The sequence below is a fragment of the Electrophorus electricus genome, unplaced genomic scaffold (assembly GCF_041902795.1).
Source record: "Electrophorus electricus isolate QZ-2024a unplaced genomic scaffold, ASM4190279v1 Scaffold391, whole genome shotgun sequence".
In the NCBI taxonomy this organism is placed as follows: Eukaryota; Metazoa; Chordata; class Actinopteri; order Gymnotiformes; family Gymnotidae; genus Electrophorus; species Electrophorus electricus.
In genome coordinates this window covers 3172-22781 of record NW_027658684.1, presented here as the reverse complement: position 1 = coordinate 22781, position 19610 = coordinate 3172, and the positions used below count along the sequence as shown (strand labels likewise).

The window sequence follows — 19610 nt, the reverse complement described above, 5'->3', positions numbered from 1 at the left end:
TGCCATCGGCTCTAAGTATTCAACATTTTGTTTGTTCCCCTGAACTACAGTGAATACCTTATTTTTCACAGATATTCAGGTTAAGGAGTTGGACAAGCGTGCTTCAGGGCAAGCCTTTGAGGTCATTCTGAGCCCCTCAGCACCAGACCCTAAAGGAGAATTCCCTTTGTCCACCCCCAAGAAGAAGGAGGTGTCCTTGGATGAGATCCAGAAGAAATTGGATGCTGCGGAGGAGAGACGCAAAGTAAGAGTATACTTGCACTGACATAATATTTATGTACATACCTACTTTCATGACTTTCATGTTAATTGGTCATATGTACATTTTCTTTTAAAGTTTACTTTACTTAAAAGCAGGATATATATATTTTTCTAATTTTCTCTTGAAAAATAGCATTTCTTGTGTGTTTGCATGTAACATTAGAATCATGAGGCAGAGGTGCTGAAACACTTGGCTGAGAAGCGAGAGCATGAGAAAGAGGTTCTTCAGAAAGCAATGGAGGAGAACAACAACTTTAGCAAGATGGCAGAGGAGAAACTGAACCTAAAAATGGAAGCCAACAAAGAAAACCGCACAAAACAGATGGCAGCAATGAACGAGAAATTTAAGGAGAAGGTAATAATTTGTGAAAGAAGTTTATTAATTTAACTTTGTAAGTCCTACTGTTACATCTCTGTAAATGTAAAGAATTAGACTCAGACACTGAGGGGGGATCCATGTGCAGGGCACTATACTGGTAATTCAAACAAGAGCCAGAGGCAGGAATCTAAGGTTAGACAGGCGTGGTTCAGAATAAACCAGAATCAGAGACAAGCAACAGTACAGAAGGGCAATGCAAAATTCCAATATCCACAAAAACAGGCAAGAGAGCAACAGACTAAAGCAGCAGGACTACACAAGAACAGCTATGCACAGAAACTGTAGGCGATACATCACAATTGTTCTGAAGTCCAGGAGGCTTTATATAGCCATTATTATATACGATAATAATGAGCTGCAGGTGAGTGAGATCAGCTGCCATGGAGACTATTAGAATTCAGGGGATGAGGACCTCTGGTGGCCAGACGTGTCAAAGCACCTTCAATGCCAGTAAAGCTAAAATAGCAAAATAACTTTATGTAAGTAAAATGAATCTCATTTAATGTTAATCATTTAAAAAAATGCCTCCCCCCCCTGTCATTTCAGGACAAGAAACTTGAAGAAGTCCGAAAGAATAAAGAAACAAAAGAGGGTGGCGAGAATGAGGAGAACTGAGTTTTCTGTGTTTTTGTTTTTTGGCTCTGTTCACTTTAGGGGATAGTACTGGGTTTTTTACGTATCCAAAGATTTATTTTTGTTCCATTATATGGCCCGTATTATGTGCTTGATTTGTGTCCCTCACACTTTTTTAATCTTAGGGCAGAAGCAGGTGCGCTGTCTTTTTTACTATCCCACATCCTTTGCATCCCTATCACATATAAATTTGTCCATTTGCAGCTTTTGACCTGTAAAATAAGCAGTGTTTTACCCTAAAGGGAAGCATGCATGTGTTATGCATAGGTCTCTAACTTTGTCTGTTGCATTGTGCAAATTGACTTGTACCTGTGTATGTCAAAACTGCATTTATTTCAGCTTAATAAAGTGCAAAGTTGTTTGTTATGGTAACAGTTTTGGATCTTTGCCTTTTTGTAAATATTTATCTCTGAACAAATTTGGTCTATATGACTGTCTGTGATTGTATGTTTATATATGGGCACATTCTAGAATAAGTTACACGAATACTGGTAGACTTTTGAGAAAGACCCATAGTAATATTAGAGCAGACTGATAAACCTGTACTGTGATCTTTAGTTGATACCCATAAACATATTATATTGGACCATACATCATCTCTGATAAAGAAAAAACTACATTGCTGTTGCACACATGAAAAGGACACGAGCGTCCGCTTGTGGTAGATTCTGCGTTTTGTCTTGCTGGCTCTGCTAGCATCCCGTGTTGAGCACGAACTAGCTAGCGTCCAATCTAGACGATCAACACAGAGCTATCCCACACAAATCGTCATTAAACAGGTTCCATCGATAACTCTTAAAATCTTCTTAAACACAAAGAATTAACGTCCCACGTGAATGGCCTCGACGCACCAACAACTGACATGATAACGTTAGCCGCATAACATTGTTACACCGTGTTTTTTCACTCCCTCCTGAAAACTAATTCTCTCTCTATAATAGAGGATTGGAGCGCATAAACTCGTCACCTAGTGTCTGCCTTTTAGAACAGCCTACATGTATGGGAAAGATGAAAGAAAAATACAAAAAAGAAAGAAATGTAGGTTCCTCTTCCTGTGGTAGCACCCTCGTAATTCCCACGTTATATCACACTGTGCTGACACCTACTGGCAAATTAGATGACAATACATACATTATAAATGAAAAGAGGTTTTGTTCCAAGTTGCTGAAGTTAGACATGATCTGTAATTTTATGAACGCAAGCTGGTTTCTAGAGTTGATCATCTTATTCCCATACAAAACAAATACTGCACATGTCTATGCTGAAACCTTTTGACAGAGTTGCCACTGAAGGCAATAACTGGAAATGTAGTATAATTATGCACTTTCGTATAAAATACTATAGGAACAAATACATGTATATAACCTTAAACATATATGTTAGTGTTTTTTAAACATTATTCTTTATTCTTCTGTCTTCCCGAAAAATTCGAAGTAGTTTAGTATTTACCAGCTGCAGTTATGGTGGCAATTGCAGTTATTAAGTATTTACAGAACAAACTAGACATTCTAGTTTGTATTTACAGAACAGACTAGACATTCTGCCTTGTCAAGTTATACCTTATATATAGGGTGGAAAATGTTCCCTTTAGCAATGTAAAATGACAATTTTGAATAAGTTGAATTGCCCTATTATTTATTAGTACATTTGAATTACTATTAGGATAGTGTATATGTGGTTACATTTTAGCCAGAATAGCACTATCTTTACTATTGCATGATGTCAAAAATAACCTCAGAAAAGGAGCATCAATGATCCAGGTGATAGGCTTACTTCCTGCTCACTGAATCGAACCACTGGAAGTAGAAAGCAGAGAAAAGACTCACGGGCCTGCTGTCTAAAGTCATGATGAAGGAGCTCCATTCACACACACAGAGGCTTACAAAGCCACATTGTCAGTATCACACCCTTGTGTGGGCAACATTCCACATAACTCCTCTGTCACGTTAGAAAAACAACAACCTTATTTCATAAAGTGACAATATTACGATTTGGCTTACTTAATTATTACATGATAATCATCCATGATTTTTTTTTTCTCCAACAAGTAGTATCAAATTTTCATCTGACAACTCTGTCGACGTCTTTCGCACTGAATCACCTTTTACCAGGGCGACGTTAGTAAAAAGCGTTTTTTTAGTCTCCTCATACAGAGTACAGGCTGCAGTCGATTAACAGCCTTTGGTATTCTCGAATTAACTGCAGAACAGGAAAAGAGGGTGTTCCACACCCATCTGATTGGACGAACCACCTGCCAATCAGCAATACAGCCATCTGTTTCTCTAGGGAGCTGTCAAGAACCTCACCCGCAGCAAGTTTATCTTCAGATATTTTATTTTCATCATGCTATTTATGTCTTATGTCTCCATATACGCACATGTAAAACCATCTTTAAAAGCTTTTCACTGATTTAACGGATTATCTATTGAAAAGGTAAGCCGGCCCCAACACCGATGTTAGTCTTAGATCAGGGTAACGTTAGCTAGCTAGCTAAATATAAATACGCTTCCTTATATCTATTCATATATTGAACAGGCTTTTTCAGAAATGCAGGCTGTACGTAAACGTCCATAGTGTCACTGTAGTCTTTTTCCTCAATGGCGCTAGCTTCAGTGCTTGCAACAGTCTAAAGATCAGATTAGCCAAGTAATTTTTCACAATCAGCGTTAGGTATCGTTAAAGGTTTTTTTGCTTTTTTTTTTTTTTTTTTTTTTTTTTTTTTTTTAGCATGTTTTACTGACTTTTCTGCGAAGGTGGTTTCCCTCCGATTTTGCTCAACCCAGTAAAAGGCAGTTGGCACCTTTTCCTGTAAATGAACCCATACAAATAGGTGTCCTATCCTAGCTAACCCTTTTCCACACTTGAGGGTGTGGAGAATGGATTTCTGGATGTCGGATGCAATCATTAAATTATTCACGTTTTACTGACATTGTGGGGGTTCGTTGGGATTCTTTAATTACAGCCGTTTTCAGTCGCTTCCAATGGCCTTTGGACCTCTGATTTAAAAAAATTGAACCACCTTAAGACACCGCACGATGGTTCGCGAGAACTATAAAGGTGACATTACGTAATCGGTTTCCATTCATTGTGTCACAGTGAGAGATTACTTCTAAATAGAGACTGTCATGATAATCAATTTGGTATTAGCTTGTTCATTTGTTTCCCCACTCCATTCTGCACTCGTTTTTTTTTTTTTTTTAAATATATAATTTTATTGGTTTTAATCTGATAAATGGTCACATACGCTTCTTACGTTGCCAAAGATACTTGGATACAATACTTGGAAATGCATATCATTTAATCATTTAACATATATTCAAAAACAACAAATTTTTACTCTGTTATATTAAATTTACATTTTTGTATGTATGTATGTACACACTACAGATCCCAGAGTTCTCTGCTGTGTTCCCTCTCACCATGGCGACAGTAGTGATGGAGCAAATTGGTCGTTTGTTCATCAATGTCCAGCAGCTTCGCCAGATTCCCCAGTTCCTGGAGTCTGCATTTCCAAAGCTGCCCTGCACCGTGACTGTCAATGATGTACCCTGGGTATTCAAAGAACCCCACATATTCACAGGCTACCGGTTGCCTGACCAGAGCTGGCGCTACTACTTCCTCACGCTCTTCCAGAGGCACAATGAGACAGTCAATGTGTGGACTCACCTGCTGGCTTCACTGATTATCCTTGTCAAATTCCGTGAAGTGTCGGAAACAGTGGACTTCTTGCGAGACCCCCACGCCCAGCCACTCTTCATTGTGCTTTTGGCAGCGTTCACCTACCTGGTCTGCAGTGTGCTGGCCCACCTGCTCTCAGCCAAGTCTGAGCTCTCCCACTACACCTTCTACTTTCTGGACTACGTGGGCGTGGCTGTCTACCAGTACGGCAGTGCCCTGGCCCACTTCTACTATGTGGTTGAGGAGGAGTGGCATACTCGAGTCCAAGGGCTCTTCCTGCCGGCTGCTGCCTTCCTGGCTTGGCTGTCCTGTGCGGGGTGCTGCTATGGCAAGTACGTGAGTCAGCGCCTGCCTAGATACACGCACAAGTTCTTCCAGGTTGTGCCCTCAGGCTTGGCCTACTGCTTAGACATCAGCCCAGTGGTGCATCGCATTTATCAGTGTTACAGCTCTCCTCAGAGCTGCATCGACCAAGCCGTGACCTACCACTGCTACCAGATCCTGTTCTTCTTGGTGAGTGCCTACTTCTTTGCATACCCACACCCGGAGTGCTGGTTCCCTGGGCGGTGTGACTTCATTGGTCAAGGCCACCAGATATTCCATGTGTTCCTGGTGCTGTGCACACTCGTGCAGATCGAGGCTGTGCGCCTTGACTACAGTGAGCGGCGGCCCCTGTATGAACGTCTCCATGGCGACTTGGCTCATGATGCCGTTGCTCTCTTCATCTTCACGGCGTGCTGCAGCGCTCTGACCGCGTTCTACATGCGCAAGCGAGTTAAAGCCTATCTAGAAGAAAAGCAGGAATAGCTGTCTTGAGGAGGCAAGGATTGAGGAAAAGGCACCATAACCTCACTGGCCCTGAAGGAAAAGATCACACTGGTATACTAAAGACACAGAATGTTATGGACAAACTGCTGTTAAATTGTGTCTTGTGGATATGAATGTGGGGAGTTGTTTGTTTTGTTCTTTGTTCCATATCCTGCCATAATGTATTTTCAGTCAGCAACATAGTGTTTATATCTACACTGCACTTCTACCTTAAAACTCTCAAATTAAGAAAAAACCTGGAAGTGAGTAAGGAGGTTTTGTTCTGATATCTGCTCATGTTTTGCTCTAAAGGGGTCAGTGAGAAGCCTTTCGCACCTAGCATAAATATGCGGTTAATTTTGTGGGATAAAAGTCACTGCAAATGGGATTACGAAGAGATGTAAAGAGAATCTTTGTGTAACACTAACTGACTATGTTTATGTAGCAGTAGTGAGAATTGAGATTTTTTTAAAGTTGGACCCAAACAAGTGGTGCTTTAAAGTTAGGCAGTTAGAGTATGGTTGCTAGAAGAGATACTTGAAGGCAGCTTTTTCATTCATCAGGACCAATAGCCAATTCTGTATTGTATATTTGGGCAGAAAAAATCAAAAGCAGTCATTCCACTTCAGTTGCATCATGCGTGAGCTGAAAAACACAAAAGAGGACTATGCTGATTGGTGTCATGCCCTTAGTTACACTGTTTTTCATGAGTTAAAACAGTGAACTGCAATTACTGAGTGTTTTGTTTGCCTCCAACATTGTTGTCCCATGTTGGTTTAAATTAGTTTGCCTACTTTTTTCAGATGGTACATTTGCCAAAATGTTTTAGGCTTATGATTTTTTTTTTACTACATCATGGTCCTGTAAGGCAGGTCGATTTTACTAATGTATTTGTCCCACATTAAACATTTGAAGGATCCTTTCATTTGTTTATGTTGTTAAAAGGGGCCTTGAAAAGTCATTGCATTTTATGCTTTTTTGTAAAGAAATCATTCTTAAAAGTTAAATTTCATCCATTGTTGAGTAAATTAATTGATTTTAGGCCTATATATAATTTGAGATCTTTATTATTAACATTTTGCCAAAGAGGCTTCAAATGAATTGAAGACAAATTAATGATGTGCCCTTGTTAATTTAAATGTCTGTCTTTGTTATCAGGATGCTCCTTTTGTACCCAAAGGGCTACATTGTCAGCGTTTGCCTTTACATACTTCATGATGTCAATGCCTTTGTGCATATTGCCCACTGCTTGATGTTTCTAGTAGTTAAAAAATGTTGGAATGTGTGTTCTGATGTACCTGAGTACATGCATGCATTCATGGGCAAGTGTAGGTGTGGTGAGTGTGTATGGTATGTATGGTGTAAGTATTCCACTTAGTTCCTCGTGATAAGAAATATGACATTTTTTTGGTCCAACACTCACACATACTTTAATTACATGTTCATGTTATTCAGAATTCTGCATGGCCATCAAATTGAAAATGGCGCATGCTTCTCAGTTCTCTGTTGTGATAGATAATCTGCCACCAGATCATGGGCCAGTTTCCCAAAAACTTTATTTTAGTGCAGACATCACTGCACGATAGTAGAAAAGCACTTTTGGAACAATCTACTTAATTGGGGATCTTGATACTTAATTGCTTTTTGGAGACCGCACAGTGCGGTTTTGGAAGATGGCAGTGTTTTGTGTACTGTAATTGCACCAGCAGAGTATGATGGATATGATGTCAGTGATAGATGCACTCACAGACTGTTGACATAATAGAGTAGGGTCTCAGTCTGATGAAGTGACTGATGGATGAACTGATGATGATGATGATTTCTATGGCAAGAATTGTGTCATAAAATGATGTCAATGTCAGCAATTTCTTTGTAAAGGCCCCAAAGATAAAGATTATTAAGCAGTGACCAAGTATATTACTTATGGGGCTAATATGTAAGTATTAAGTATTAAGTGCCACAAGAAATCTGATGAGCAGTAAGTGCTCATTAGCAGACCTGCAGCCTATTCAGCACCATTTGATGCAGCTAATTTACCCTGTGTGAGAGAGAATGAGAGAGACTTTAATGCTTATTAAAAGCATTGGTGCACATGCTGAGGGAAGGCAAAGAGCTGACTTGATGTCATTGAGGAAACAGCAAAAGAGGAGGTGAGCCCAAGACATAACCAAGCTTGGACTTACTGCCTGTCTGCACTTAGGCTGCAGTTGAAATGGACAACCCCACTAAACCTCATGACTGACTCTGTTAAACTGTGGACCTAGTTTATAATTTCAACAGGAATAAGTACTTGGCCCCTGATCTCTGATTCAGCAAAGGGATCTAAACCGGTTTTCACATACTTGTGCTTTAAACATTGTCATGATGGTTGGGGTTTTGTGGGCTCTGGTAAGATCGTGGCAAGACATTAATCATGGGAAGAGTTCATTTATTGTTTCCCCTGAGCTAGCAGTGGTGGGACCCTCCTGGTGCTCAGTGGTCTTAATGCTGAGCTCTCACATGCTGACTTGGGCTAACACTCTTTAATACATGTCCTAATGTGGAGTTAGGCAAAGATCAAGAATGTATATTATCTACTTTAAAAGTTAAAACAATGTATAAAACATACTTATGTTGATGTAATGTGGAGTTTCAATAAAACAACATGCTATTGCTCATCGCCCTTTCATTTCAGACTGGGGCTGTTTGGCCTTTTCCCATTGTTTTTCCACTGATGTCATGAGGTCTTTCAATTCATAAAATTGGTTAAAGTATTACAAAATTTGTAATGTTTGGTTGTCTTCCATGTTTGCCTGGTAAGTCCCAGTGTCGCAAGGATATATGTTCTCAAAAGAACACAGGACAAAATCTCTGACATATCCAGGCCACTAGGTGTCAGTATATCAGTATAATGGCTGTTTGATCCTCCTCTGGCCGACAGTAGTCACCACAATAATAACAATTTTAAGAGAAAAATAAGTAAAAATGAAAAAATAAGTTAATGTCTAATCCAATTTTTTAGAGGTCCTAGTCTTGCACCAATGGTGTGCACGTGTCCAAAACCCATCCTGCAAGAGAACGTCTATTAAGGGCAATGGAGAAGTATTTGGCTAGGGTGGAGGTGTGGTGGGCTACAGCAGGGGACATCAGGGGGTGGTGGGAGTAGCCATGGCAGCTGAGATGGGTGGAGGCTCAGTAACATCATGACATCCTGCAAGAGAATGTCCATTAAGGGCAACGAAGAAGTGAAATGTATAGCACAGTAATCAAGAAATTCATAGAAGAGGCAGATTTTACTGATGACTTAAGCCTACAAAAAGCCAGCTGTGAGCATACTGACATTATATAATCAGAATGATGTTATTATTAAATTATTAATTTGCACCAATTTAACAATTAGTCCACTAATTTTTAATAGTTTAAACCAATTTTCATTTATTTAACATAAATTACATAATGCATTATAGCCACAAACCTTATACAGGAATGGGAAGCACTTTGCCCCAAATAAAAAAAAAATGTTATTAAGTTTTCTTTTTTTGCCCTTTCACCCAGGGATCTAAAAAATCACATACAATGTATTTTTATGATGACAGAGTAAGATCACCATACTTCCACATTGTTTTGAAGAAATAATGTAATGAGATGAGATGTAACAGTAAATACCAAATATGTAACAATCAGCCAAAGAATGTATAGGATCATTCAAAGAATGTGTAATATCATCCAAAAGAATAAGAAATTTGTTGACATTTAGTAGTTAAATATACCTGCATGGTGTCCTACCATCAGGTCCTTAACCAATTGTGGTACATTATGCAGCAAGATCAGTGTCACGGGATGTCCCCCCCCCACAAGTCACGTGGTACGGCCTGCCGCGTGCGGGGGGGGTCACCCATGTTTGTAGCCACACCCCCGTGAAGGCACGCACATGTACGGGGTTACGTGTTAATGTGTGTTTGTCTATTTAAATCTATATGTTTTATTTAATAAGTGTTTCACTTCGAGGGAGTCTGTGCATCCTGCTCCACGCACACTGGCATTCGGGCCAGCGACAACATTACAGAATGACTAACCAGCACATAAGTGTTTGTTATGACACTGTTTTCCACCCATAGATGGAGTTTGCCTCAAGTTTTCAAGTATGGGAGACCAGAGCAAACTGGATGAGCTGACAACTGATATTAAATCCAACAGCAGAACAGCCAGAGAGCTTGAAAAACCAAAGAATAGGAACAATACCAAAACACCAAGTCCACCCAGAAAATAGCATTGGCTGAGCCTGGGTAACTACTGCAGTAAGTAGAGTTAGAACCACAACTCTCAGGTTTGCCAAGCTGACACGTTAACAGAACACCACAGAGGTTGTGCAAAAGAGTTTAATGTAAAGAAAGAGACTGTCAAGGGAAAATGGGCTGACGTGATCAAAATGATAGAGCAAAAGGACAACTGACAAAAACCTGAAGGAGTCTAGAGAAAGAGAAAGTGAAAGACAGCCCAAGGGCTGGGAGAACTCTGTTAAGGGTTTGTAGGAACTCAAGTGTGAAGAAGGCATGTCTCAAAGCTTAAGGAGAAGCTTGAAAGTCCAGACAGGGAAGACACCCAAGAAGCAACACTTGAGGTCTCTACCCAAAATACCAGCCTTGTCATTTTTTTTTTAAGAATACTTAAAATAAAACCCAACCAAACAAACAAACAAAAAAAAACCCTAAGCCCCAGGGAGCCTGTGAGTCACTCTTAATTACTCCTGAATACTTTGGGGCCACTCTCTGCCTCCCTCTGTTGGCTATAGATGACCTAGCAGATGACTCAGCCCTGGACTGGGCCCCTACAGTATGCTCTTGTTGAAGGCCTGTTAATCCCAATTAAGGTCAATTGGAGGAAGCTGATAGTTTTTTTAACTGCAAATTTCCTTACTGCAAATCTTCCTCCAACTTTTTCTTTTTTTTTTTTTTTTTTTTTTTTTTTTTTACTGCATTAGATGGTAGTATTAATTTAACAGCTATGAGCTTGAGTGACTCAGAGAAGCAGGTAGATGTATTTATTAATCAGGCTTTTAAAGGTAAGCAACTATGATGGTGGGATCATTGTTCAGTACATAAATCATTGAAACATTGCATTGAACCAGTTTATAAGAACTAATAATGTAGAAGACTTTATACTTTACATTTACATTGTACATTTTTGGCATTTAGTAGTCACTCATCCAGAATGACTTAAAAAGGGCATTTACTCATGGAACATATCCTAGTCAGTATAGTAGAGTCAAAGATAGGTTAGTCAAAGATACCGCTGCACTAGAATACTACTAAAATTCAGGAATCAATGCTGAAACTTAGAAGAAATACCAAACGAAATCAAACAATATCAAACAATAAGTACTAGGGTGTTGGGTTATTGAACAGTAGTATAAAAATTCCATAGGTACAAGATCAATGATCATATAAATGCTCCACAAATAGATGAGTCTTCAGTCTGATGAGTCCTCAATCTGTGTTGAAGACAGCAAGGGAATCTGATGTGCAAACAGCCATTCCACCATATAGGAGCCAGGGCAAAGAATAGTCTTGAAGCTTGTCTTCCATGAGACTTGAAGCATGGAGCTTTTAAGCTGAGCAGTAGAGAGAAAACCAAAGCACACTAAAATCTCAAGATAGAGTTGTCATAATTCATCAGTTCAGTACTGTGTCTGCCCCCAATTCACATTGAGGTACCATGCCTGCAGTGAGTAATTACAGCTAATAACAGCTTACAAGCAACTAGGTCCAGACTAGAAGCCTCGAATTTAACAGAATGCAAGGCAAAAGTAATTATACTCAGAACCTACCTTAACCAGAGGATAATCCAAGAGAGAGAAACCAAAGCACACTAAAGTCTGTAGTGAAGTGTCAGAGTTCAGTGCATGAGTTCAGTGCTTTTGCTGATGACATTTTCTTAATCATTTTTATTTTCTTAATTAAATCTATAATGTTTCCTTTGCTTGTAATTCTACAGTGTCACACATTCATTCTGTGTGGTTCCATGTACATTCCATGCAGTGTCCATTAGCAGTAAAATGCCTTGCCACTGGAAATGACAAATCCTTCATTTTGGTTGTCCAAAGGTGTTCAACAAACAAACGTCCCAAGACAGATGGGCCCATTTTAGCACCCATACCACTAACTCTTATTTGTGAGTAGTACTTGAAGTCAAAGGTGAAGCAGTTTAGAGTTATCATGAATTATGAGAGTCTTGAATGAATTAAGAGAATATCCTTGGGAGATTTCTTCTTAGGTCTTTCATCAATAAAATGCTTTGTTTCTGAAACCATCTTCACTAGGGATGACAGTATATAAATGTTTATAGTTTTTCAAAAACGTAGGGAGTAGGTAGGTAACATTTTTACTTTAGGCATTGAAGGATTTCTAGAAAATGTGAAGTCTTTAACATATGTAGGTAAGAACTGAACAATTAGTTGAAAAATTAGTTTAAAAACTGGCAGAGTATTTCTGTTGGGCAAGGACAAGCAGACACAGTACGATGACCAGGACTGTGTTCCTTATGAATTTGAAAGTGAAGATAGAAATGGATACAGTGAGGATTATCTACAATAAGTTTCCAACAATCTTACAGTAAGAATCATCAAGGAGGTGTCCTGCTGAAATGATATGATTAATAGTGGATTGACTGTAACTGCAGAATGATGTCAGAGGTGTTCTGCCTATAAATCTTGGTATCAGAAAGCTGTGTTATTGCTTCCTTCTTGTAAAGATCCTTTCTCCATACAACAACAGCTCCATTCAAAATGTCACTTCTTTTATTTTACTAATTTCTATTTACTTCTTGCTTCTAATTTTTCTTTCACAGGTATTAAAAAAATTGAGTGCTTCAAATTCTTTTGTAGGAGGTGTCTATGAAGACTTAGTTTAGTTAAATTTAGATAAGTCAAGGTTTTCACCAGTGTCATGATGTGTGTATAAAGTGTCTTGGATGATTTTATTAAATAAGCATGTAGTCTTAAAGAAAAAAATCTTTAGTGTCAGCAATGAACTTAAATGGAGAAAGAGAGAGAAATACTGAAAATTGTTGTGAAGTACACAAGGTTTCTGATGTGTTTGTATGTGCATATATTAATATATTACTACACATATATGTAATACTGCACCACATCCAGGCCTCTGGTAGAAGTCTCTTATTATATAGCCTGTACTCAGGAAGTCTTTACATTTTGCAACAAAAACTACCACAAGGTGGCAGTCTTGTCAAGCCTTAAAAATATTCTTTAATGCAGCTGCTAAATATTTTAACACTTCTGTTCCATTAACATAGTGCTATAATACTGTCAGCTATGCCTACATAAATCCACCCATAGCCCCAGGAAACTGATTATGGATTTAGTCATGCATTAATTTGTGTGCATGTACCTCAAGTGTGTAAGACAGTTTCCCAAGACTGCTTTTGGCACCAGGTACCAAATTTGTGACTTCTCCCTCTTTGAAATAGCAGGACAATTCAGCTCAGGCTGAATTCACATAAGTGCTCTGTGCCTCAGTGCCTATCTGTTCCTGACTTCCATTTTCTGCACTTTCCAGGTCTCAAGCTGTGGTGCAGAACTGTGAGAGAACTGTTGCACATTTGATCAGGAATTAATATATGCTCTACAAAGACCTGTTTGGTCCGCCCTTGCTCTCTGTGGTGAAGATAGCGGACTGCCACAGTTCTGATATTCTGACAAGGGAATATTTGTCCATTTCTTTCCTTTCACTAGTACATTAAGCATGAAAGGTCTCCAAAGAATTTAGCAACCTGAATTTATAGATAATCTTGCAATTTATAATGCTCTTGTATAATTTTACATGCCACATTTTTATCTGAACCATGGTGATTGAGACAGATATTACTACTCATGTTATTATTTCTGATATTACTACTGATGGTTATTTACAGTTCAAAACAGAACAGGCAAATGCTTCACATTACACCTGTTCTTGTTAAATGTTGCTGAGTTGTCTACAATTTGCCTACACCTTTTCAAGCATACAAATGTTGATTTTGTACTTCTCAATTGTACTATTGAAAAAAAAGGCTAAATGACTGAAGACTTTGTGGGTAGGTAATAAAGTGTGGATTAAGGCTAATTATGCCTTTGTTAATTCCACCCACATGGGTGAACCAGTGGGAGGAGATGTAGTTACACAATTCACATTAAACCTTCTGCCACTCAGAAAGCTACATGCACATATCCCATGCTCCTTGTGTGTGTGTGTGTGTGTGTGTGTGTGTGTGTGTGTGTGTGTGTATGTGTTCTCACATGCTTTAGAGTGTGTGCTTGAGCTTATATGTTATCACTGGTAAAAAAGCAACCTGCACTATAGTCACTGTGAAGAAAAACAAGAAGTACATGTTCACTCAGACATGTGGAAGAAATCCTTTAAAGTTAGAACGTAAATCGCCTTCTGCCATATATCTTTGCTCTGATGAATTCCCTGTATTGTATTATATGGTTAGCAGACTCTAAATCATACAGGCGAGATGGCGATAATCACCTCGCCGGCTGCTTCCTGTCCTATAACTATTAATTCTCTCTCTTGTCTCCATCAATTTTCCAGTCTGTGGTCTTGAAATGTTCCCTTGTCTTCTCACCACTCCTCCTGCCACCATCCCAGCCTCAGTCTGAGAGCTTTACAAAGCCTCTGTCCACATTTGCCATGCTTTCTCTAAATGTTCCATTTGCACTGCCAGACAATGATTTGTATCGAGGTTGGCGAGGTAATATCAGATGGCTTGCGTCTCCTATCATGTGGGGTAATTAAAGGTTGGACTTAGTGGAGGGATCAGCTTTGTTCAGGAATAATGAGTCTCTCTCCTTTCACTGTGACAGCCAGCTCTCCTCTCCTTCTCCTTCCAGTCACAGCATGACCTAAATTTAGCTTTTCCCCCATACCTTTGTTATTCATTCATTTTCATATCACTGCTTTTCATTATCTTGTGGAGAAACCTAGAAAAGAAAAAAAAAGTCCCGTGGCTAAATCCCTATTGCACTGACAGAATTATAAGTCATACTATTGTAGTAAAAATGAGTGGGAAAATATATGTGCATATTTTGTGAGCTGTTTAGCTTCTGTGTTATGCTAAGCTTGACTTGATATAAAATATAATATTTATCAGATAGAGCATGCTACACTTTAGTCAATATATACTAACATACGCTTAACAGAATACCACCTGATTTAAGCACTGAAGAGAATGATGTAACTAAATAATTTTAGAATGTCAAGGTAATGTGCCAATCTACACTTACATTTAGATTTAAAGCATTTAGCAGACACTACTGTCCAGTGAGGCTTACAAACGTGCTTTGCTGTCTCCATAGATATTCAGAAAGGTACCATTCCAAATGATGTTATCAAGTCAGTCATGTTAAGAAAGCTTTATTGCAATGAAAAAATTCCTTCAAGTCATTCTCTGATGTCACTGATGCTTATCTACTAAAGGTTACCAGAAGATCTTGCATAGATTCCAATACTCAGTACTATCCTAAAATTCATAGGTTTAGGACATGCAAGGTATATATATAGCATATAATTTTCCCTGCAAAGAGACACATAAATGTACTTTAGAGGGGCAAAAGGATTGCCAAAGCACCCATGGTTTAGGATATGACAGAACATTCAACAAAAAAACTCTTTGCCAGATGAAAGACCAAAACTGCAAGGGATACGACTTTGGCTCTTTTAGCTGATTTAAGACATTTAAGCACAGTGGATGAATCAGTGAAGAGAGGATAAAGTGCTTTGAGCTGTGAGGGCCACCTAACAGATCAATGTAAACATTACGGGCATTTAGATGGCTAATGATGATGCAGGGAAGTATATTTTGGCTGGGTGGTGAGAGGTTCTCTGTCTACTTTCACTTAACTGACATGAATGGTGTTATTAAGAAGGAGTAATGGTTTTGTGGCAGAGGTCATGTGCAAAGAGCTTTTTTTTCTAATTACTGTTCACTGTTGCAAGAGCTCAGAAAGAACTTTTCTGTCAGAAAATGAAAAATTAGTTTAAAAAGTTGTTCTATCCTTTTCTTAACATTAATCCAATGACTCCATTGTAACCCTTCATTGTAACCTGAATCCATCCATCACCCTTCTTTTGGGCTGGGGAAAGTTAATTTAAAGGACTGTATATTATGATGGAGTTTGGCAGTAAACTAATATCTATTGGTAACACCATAAGTGGAAAATGTTAGCACAGTTTTTATACTATGCATGTATTATAAATTGGTCTCATTCAACTTTCAAGCAGGAAGAGAACTGTCATGCCAAAACTCCAGAATGGCCAGAACTAGGCATTTGGTAGAACCAAACTATGAACAAATCCATACAACATATAAATGTATATTCATGTAACAACTATATCTATTAATCATCTCTCATAACATGGCTTATCCTTTTGCATTGTTTTGTTTTTCTCTCTCTCTATCCCAAACAGGTTTCTATACTAGTTTATCTGTGTGGCTAGCATTGCTGCTTACACAAATTTATTACAGGTTGAATGGATGGGAAGGGATACACACTCAAACTGATAGAATGAGAAAAAATAAACTAACACTGGCAAGATTTCTTTTGCTTGAACAACTAATTCTTTGGAGGACCCTAAGAGTCACATGATTGCTTTTTCTTTTCAAAAACCTATTCTATAAGGAGTTAGTTTTTTTCCCCATTTTGCTAGTGAGAACAAGATGCACAAAAACACTAGAGTGAAAAGAAACACAAAATAATTTTATGATAAGGCAAGTCAGCACTGTTAACCTAAGACTGACTGACCAATAACACATATTTGTGGAGGGTGTTGAAACAAGCTAAAGACTTTCTGTTAACATGAGTTGACACCGTCACCTGTTATTCCCTGCTTGAACAGCTCTATGCTCTCTCTTCATGCCCTAGTTGTTATGTCTCCCCAGTGAAATTACATGAGAACATGAGACCTTTTAGTGGCTTCTTTTTGTCTGACTGTGTTTCTCTCAGTCAATGCACAAAGGATGAATGAAAATCTATTTAGTTTAAATTCTCTTTTTTTTTCACTCTCTTGGACAAATTTCCATTTCAGTCTCATGTCTCTACTTCCTTGTTAAATATATTCAGTTACTCATATGGAGATATAAAAGGAAGTAGCTAGTTATTTTGACTAAAGAATGTAAAAAAAAGTTAATTGTAAGTGATTGTGTGATCTAACATGTTAACATTCCAATCATGCCTTGGTTTAATGTTGATGTTAATTTAAATACAGTTATTGCATGTGCATGTATGTTTGATGAACCAACAGCAATAATACATTTACACACACACAGGCACATACAGACCTGCTTATTCAAGCAACTCTGCAAATTAAAAAATAAATTCTCTGTTCGCTGGTTAGAGTTGATTTTTAATTTTCACCAGGCTTCTATAACCATGATTCAATTAGCCTTATGCTAAAGTGGACAATTATCATATCTAGAGTGTTAAGCAGTTTATAATGCACTGTCTTCATTCATGCAAATGGTTCATAAAATTGGTAGGTATAGCAGGTAAATCAAGAAACAAATGCACCCTCATTAAAAGTAATGTTACCTGCTCACTGTGGAATTCCAATTTATCTCTTCTGCTTGTTGCAGAAGAAAAAAGAATGGATGCCTGTTCCCATCTTTATGAAACAAAACACAATGTGTTGCAGGTATCTTGACAAAATCTAAATGGAAACGTCTGCATGAAAACAAAGAATGGAAGGAGACAACTGCTGAGGCTGGAAACTTCCTCTCTTTGGATCAGATGGGTGGAAGCAGTGGTGCCCCTTTGGCACATGGTATTAAATCATTGAGAAGAAGAGCAATAGGTAAAGTAGATAAGAATTGCTGGACAGCTACTGACTTGAAGCTCAATTTGCCCAAATTGCTCTACAAACTTGGAGGTTCCTGGGAGTACTTAAAATCTAATCGACACTTTTGAGTTTGTCACTTCACTGAATGTCCCATGCAATCATGAAAATACATGAACAGAGTCACCTATCTTGATGATACAGAGTTTTCAAAATCATAACTTTGGTTTAGACATTTGTGCTTATTTCAGCAAATTACACAAATAAAATTCTTGTTTTTGATATATCGCACATCAGCCATTATTTTAACTTTGTAGAAATCATGTCAGTATCACAGAATTCAGTTCATTAGTGTAGATGTTCAATTAGGGTTAAAGTTCTTACTAAAAAGAGGTAATAAAATCTGACTTGGATAGAGAGCAATATATTATCAGCATTTTAAAATCCAAATATTCTCTCAAAGTTTGTTGAATGTCTTTGGCAGCAATTAATAAAGCAATCTTCTTTACCTGACTGTTTCGTTGAGAATAATTATTATGAAAGTGGCCTATTCAAATAAAAAGTCAATTAGAGTTTGTTTGTTCATATATTCCACAGGTGTACTCATGCATGTTCTACTTCAGTTTGGATATCTCACTCAAATAGTCACAAAGATTGAGAAAAGGACATTATTTTCAATATTTATCTGTGTGCTGTTGGTAAAAAAACTCAGTGGTATGCTATGCACTCCTCTCTTGATATTAAAGGTCCTTAGATCTGCATTTGTATTCCTCAGCGTCAGTTAGTTTGGCTGTAAATATTTATGGCGAACACTGGCCAAGAGCAATAAGGAGTTTGGGTCTTCTAATGATAACACTTGGGAATTTAAAACGAAATGTTTCATTAATTAAATATTATTTGTATCTATGGGACCATAAAGGCAATTATGATGTGTAAAATAACTACTTCTTAGGTTTTCAGTAAAGGTCAAGGTGAGCTTTATATTTTTTGATATATATGAAACACTTAATCATTTAATCTGACATGGGTTAAGATATCTGAAGGTAGTTTGTCTACCTAACATGCACTATGATCTTACCTTGTTTTAATGTGGCAGGTTTTTTTTTTGGCATATGGAGTGGTAGAAGAGATGCCAAGAAAGAAGAAGCAGCACACAGTAGAGTGGTGGGTCTTCATGCTCCTGACAGGCACAGTGAGCTAGAGAGGGCTCCTCTGTCTTTCCAACAGATGGTGAGAGGAAGTGGAACAGGCATACGAAGGGATGAGAGTAAGGTGAATGAAAAAAAAAAAACCCTTGCCAGACAAGAATATGTTAGCTATTTAAGAAAGCAGAAAAAACATGATCTAGTGCAAAGTGCAATTCGATTATATTAGTTTGTTTCTCAAACACTAAAAGACATGAAGCAAAATAAAACAAATTTAAATAAACAAGTATTTAAAAAATAAATATAGAAAGACTCCCAGTTACAGTAGAAGGACAAACCTAAAGGAAGATACATTTTTATACTGCTGTGCACTCTGTGTCCCACCATTAGCCTTGCATGCTTCTCATTCCAGAGCTCAGCCTTGTCTGCCTACTGACTGGCTTCCTCAGTTTTACATGTTTTCAATCATGGACCCATTAACGGCGACTTGTATTGTCCTTTCCGGCCTTTCAATCCTGATTCTGTGCCTATTTTTATATTGCCTTGGCAGTTCACTAGTGTTTTGACCTTGGCTGTTTGTGCCTTCTTAATCTTTGCCCAAATGCTCATTCGCTCACATCCAGACCTGCATTTGTGACACTATGATGCCTACTAATGGTTTGAACAGAGCTTTACTGCAATTGTCCATTAGAACTATTAACTGTAAGGGTGTGGGGCAAGAGAAAATAATTAATGTACTTATTTTTTTAGACCAGCATTCCTAGGAGACTCATTTCCAGATGCATTGATAGTTAGTTGTGTTCTCTATAATCAAACAGAAACAATGTCATAAACCAATATATTGAAAATACTTGTAAAGTCCAAATACACCATTTTGGATGGTTATGTCACTGGCAGATA

The 19610-nt window shown here is 38.1% G+C and overlaps 2 protein-coding genes across 2 annotated transcripts; both read left to right on the top strand.

Moving 5' to 3' along the window:
- Nucleotides 1–43: 43 nt before the first annotated feature.
- LOC145655912 (stathmin-like) lies at nucleotides 44–1645 on the top strand (the record flags this gene model as incomplete). Its single annotated transcript, XM_081709377.1, has 3 exons — nucleotides 44–244; nucleotides 425–616; nucleotides 1187–1645. Coding segments are annotated over 3 exons (462 nt in total), but the record flags the coding sequence as incomplete, so codon positions are not given.
- A 1910-nt stretch (nucleotides 1646–3555) lies between these two features.
- On the top strand, nucleotides 3556–8411 carry LOC145655914 (membrane progestin receptor alpha-B). The gene is made up of 2 exons (XM_081709378.1): nucleotides 3556–3706; nucleotides 4661–8411. The coding sequence occupies exon 2, from the start codon at nucleotides 4694–4696 to the stop codon at nucleotides 5756–5758; it is 1065 nt and encodes a 354-aa protein (XP_081565504.1). The 5' UTR covers nucleotides 3556–3706; nucleotides 4661–4693; the 3' UTR covers nucleotides 5759–8411.
- Nucleotides 8412–19610: the final 11199 nt, after the last annotated feature.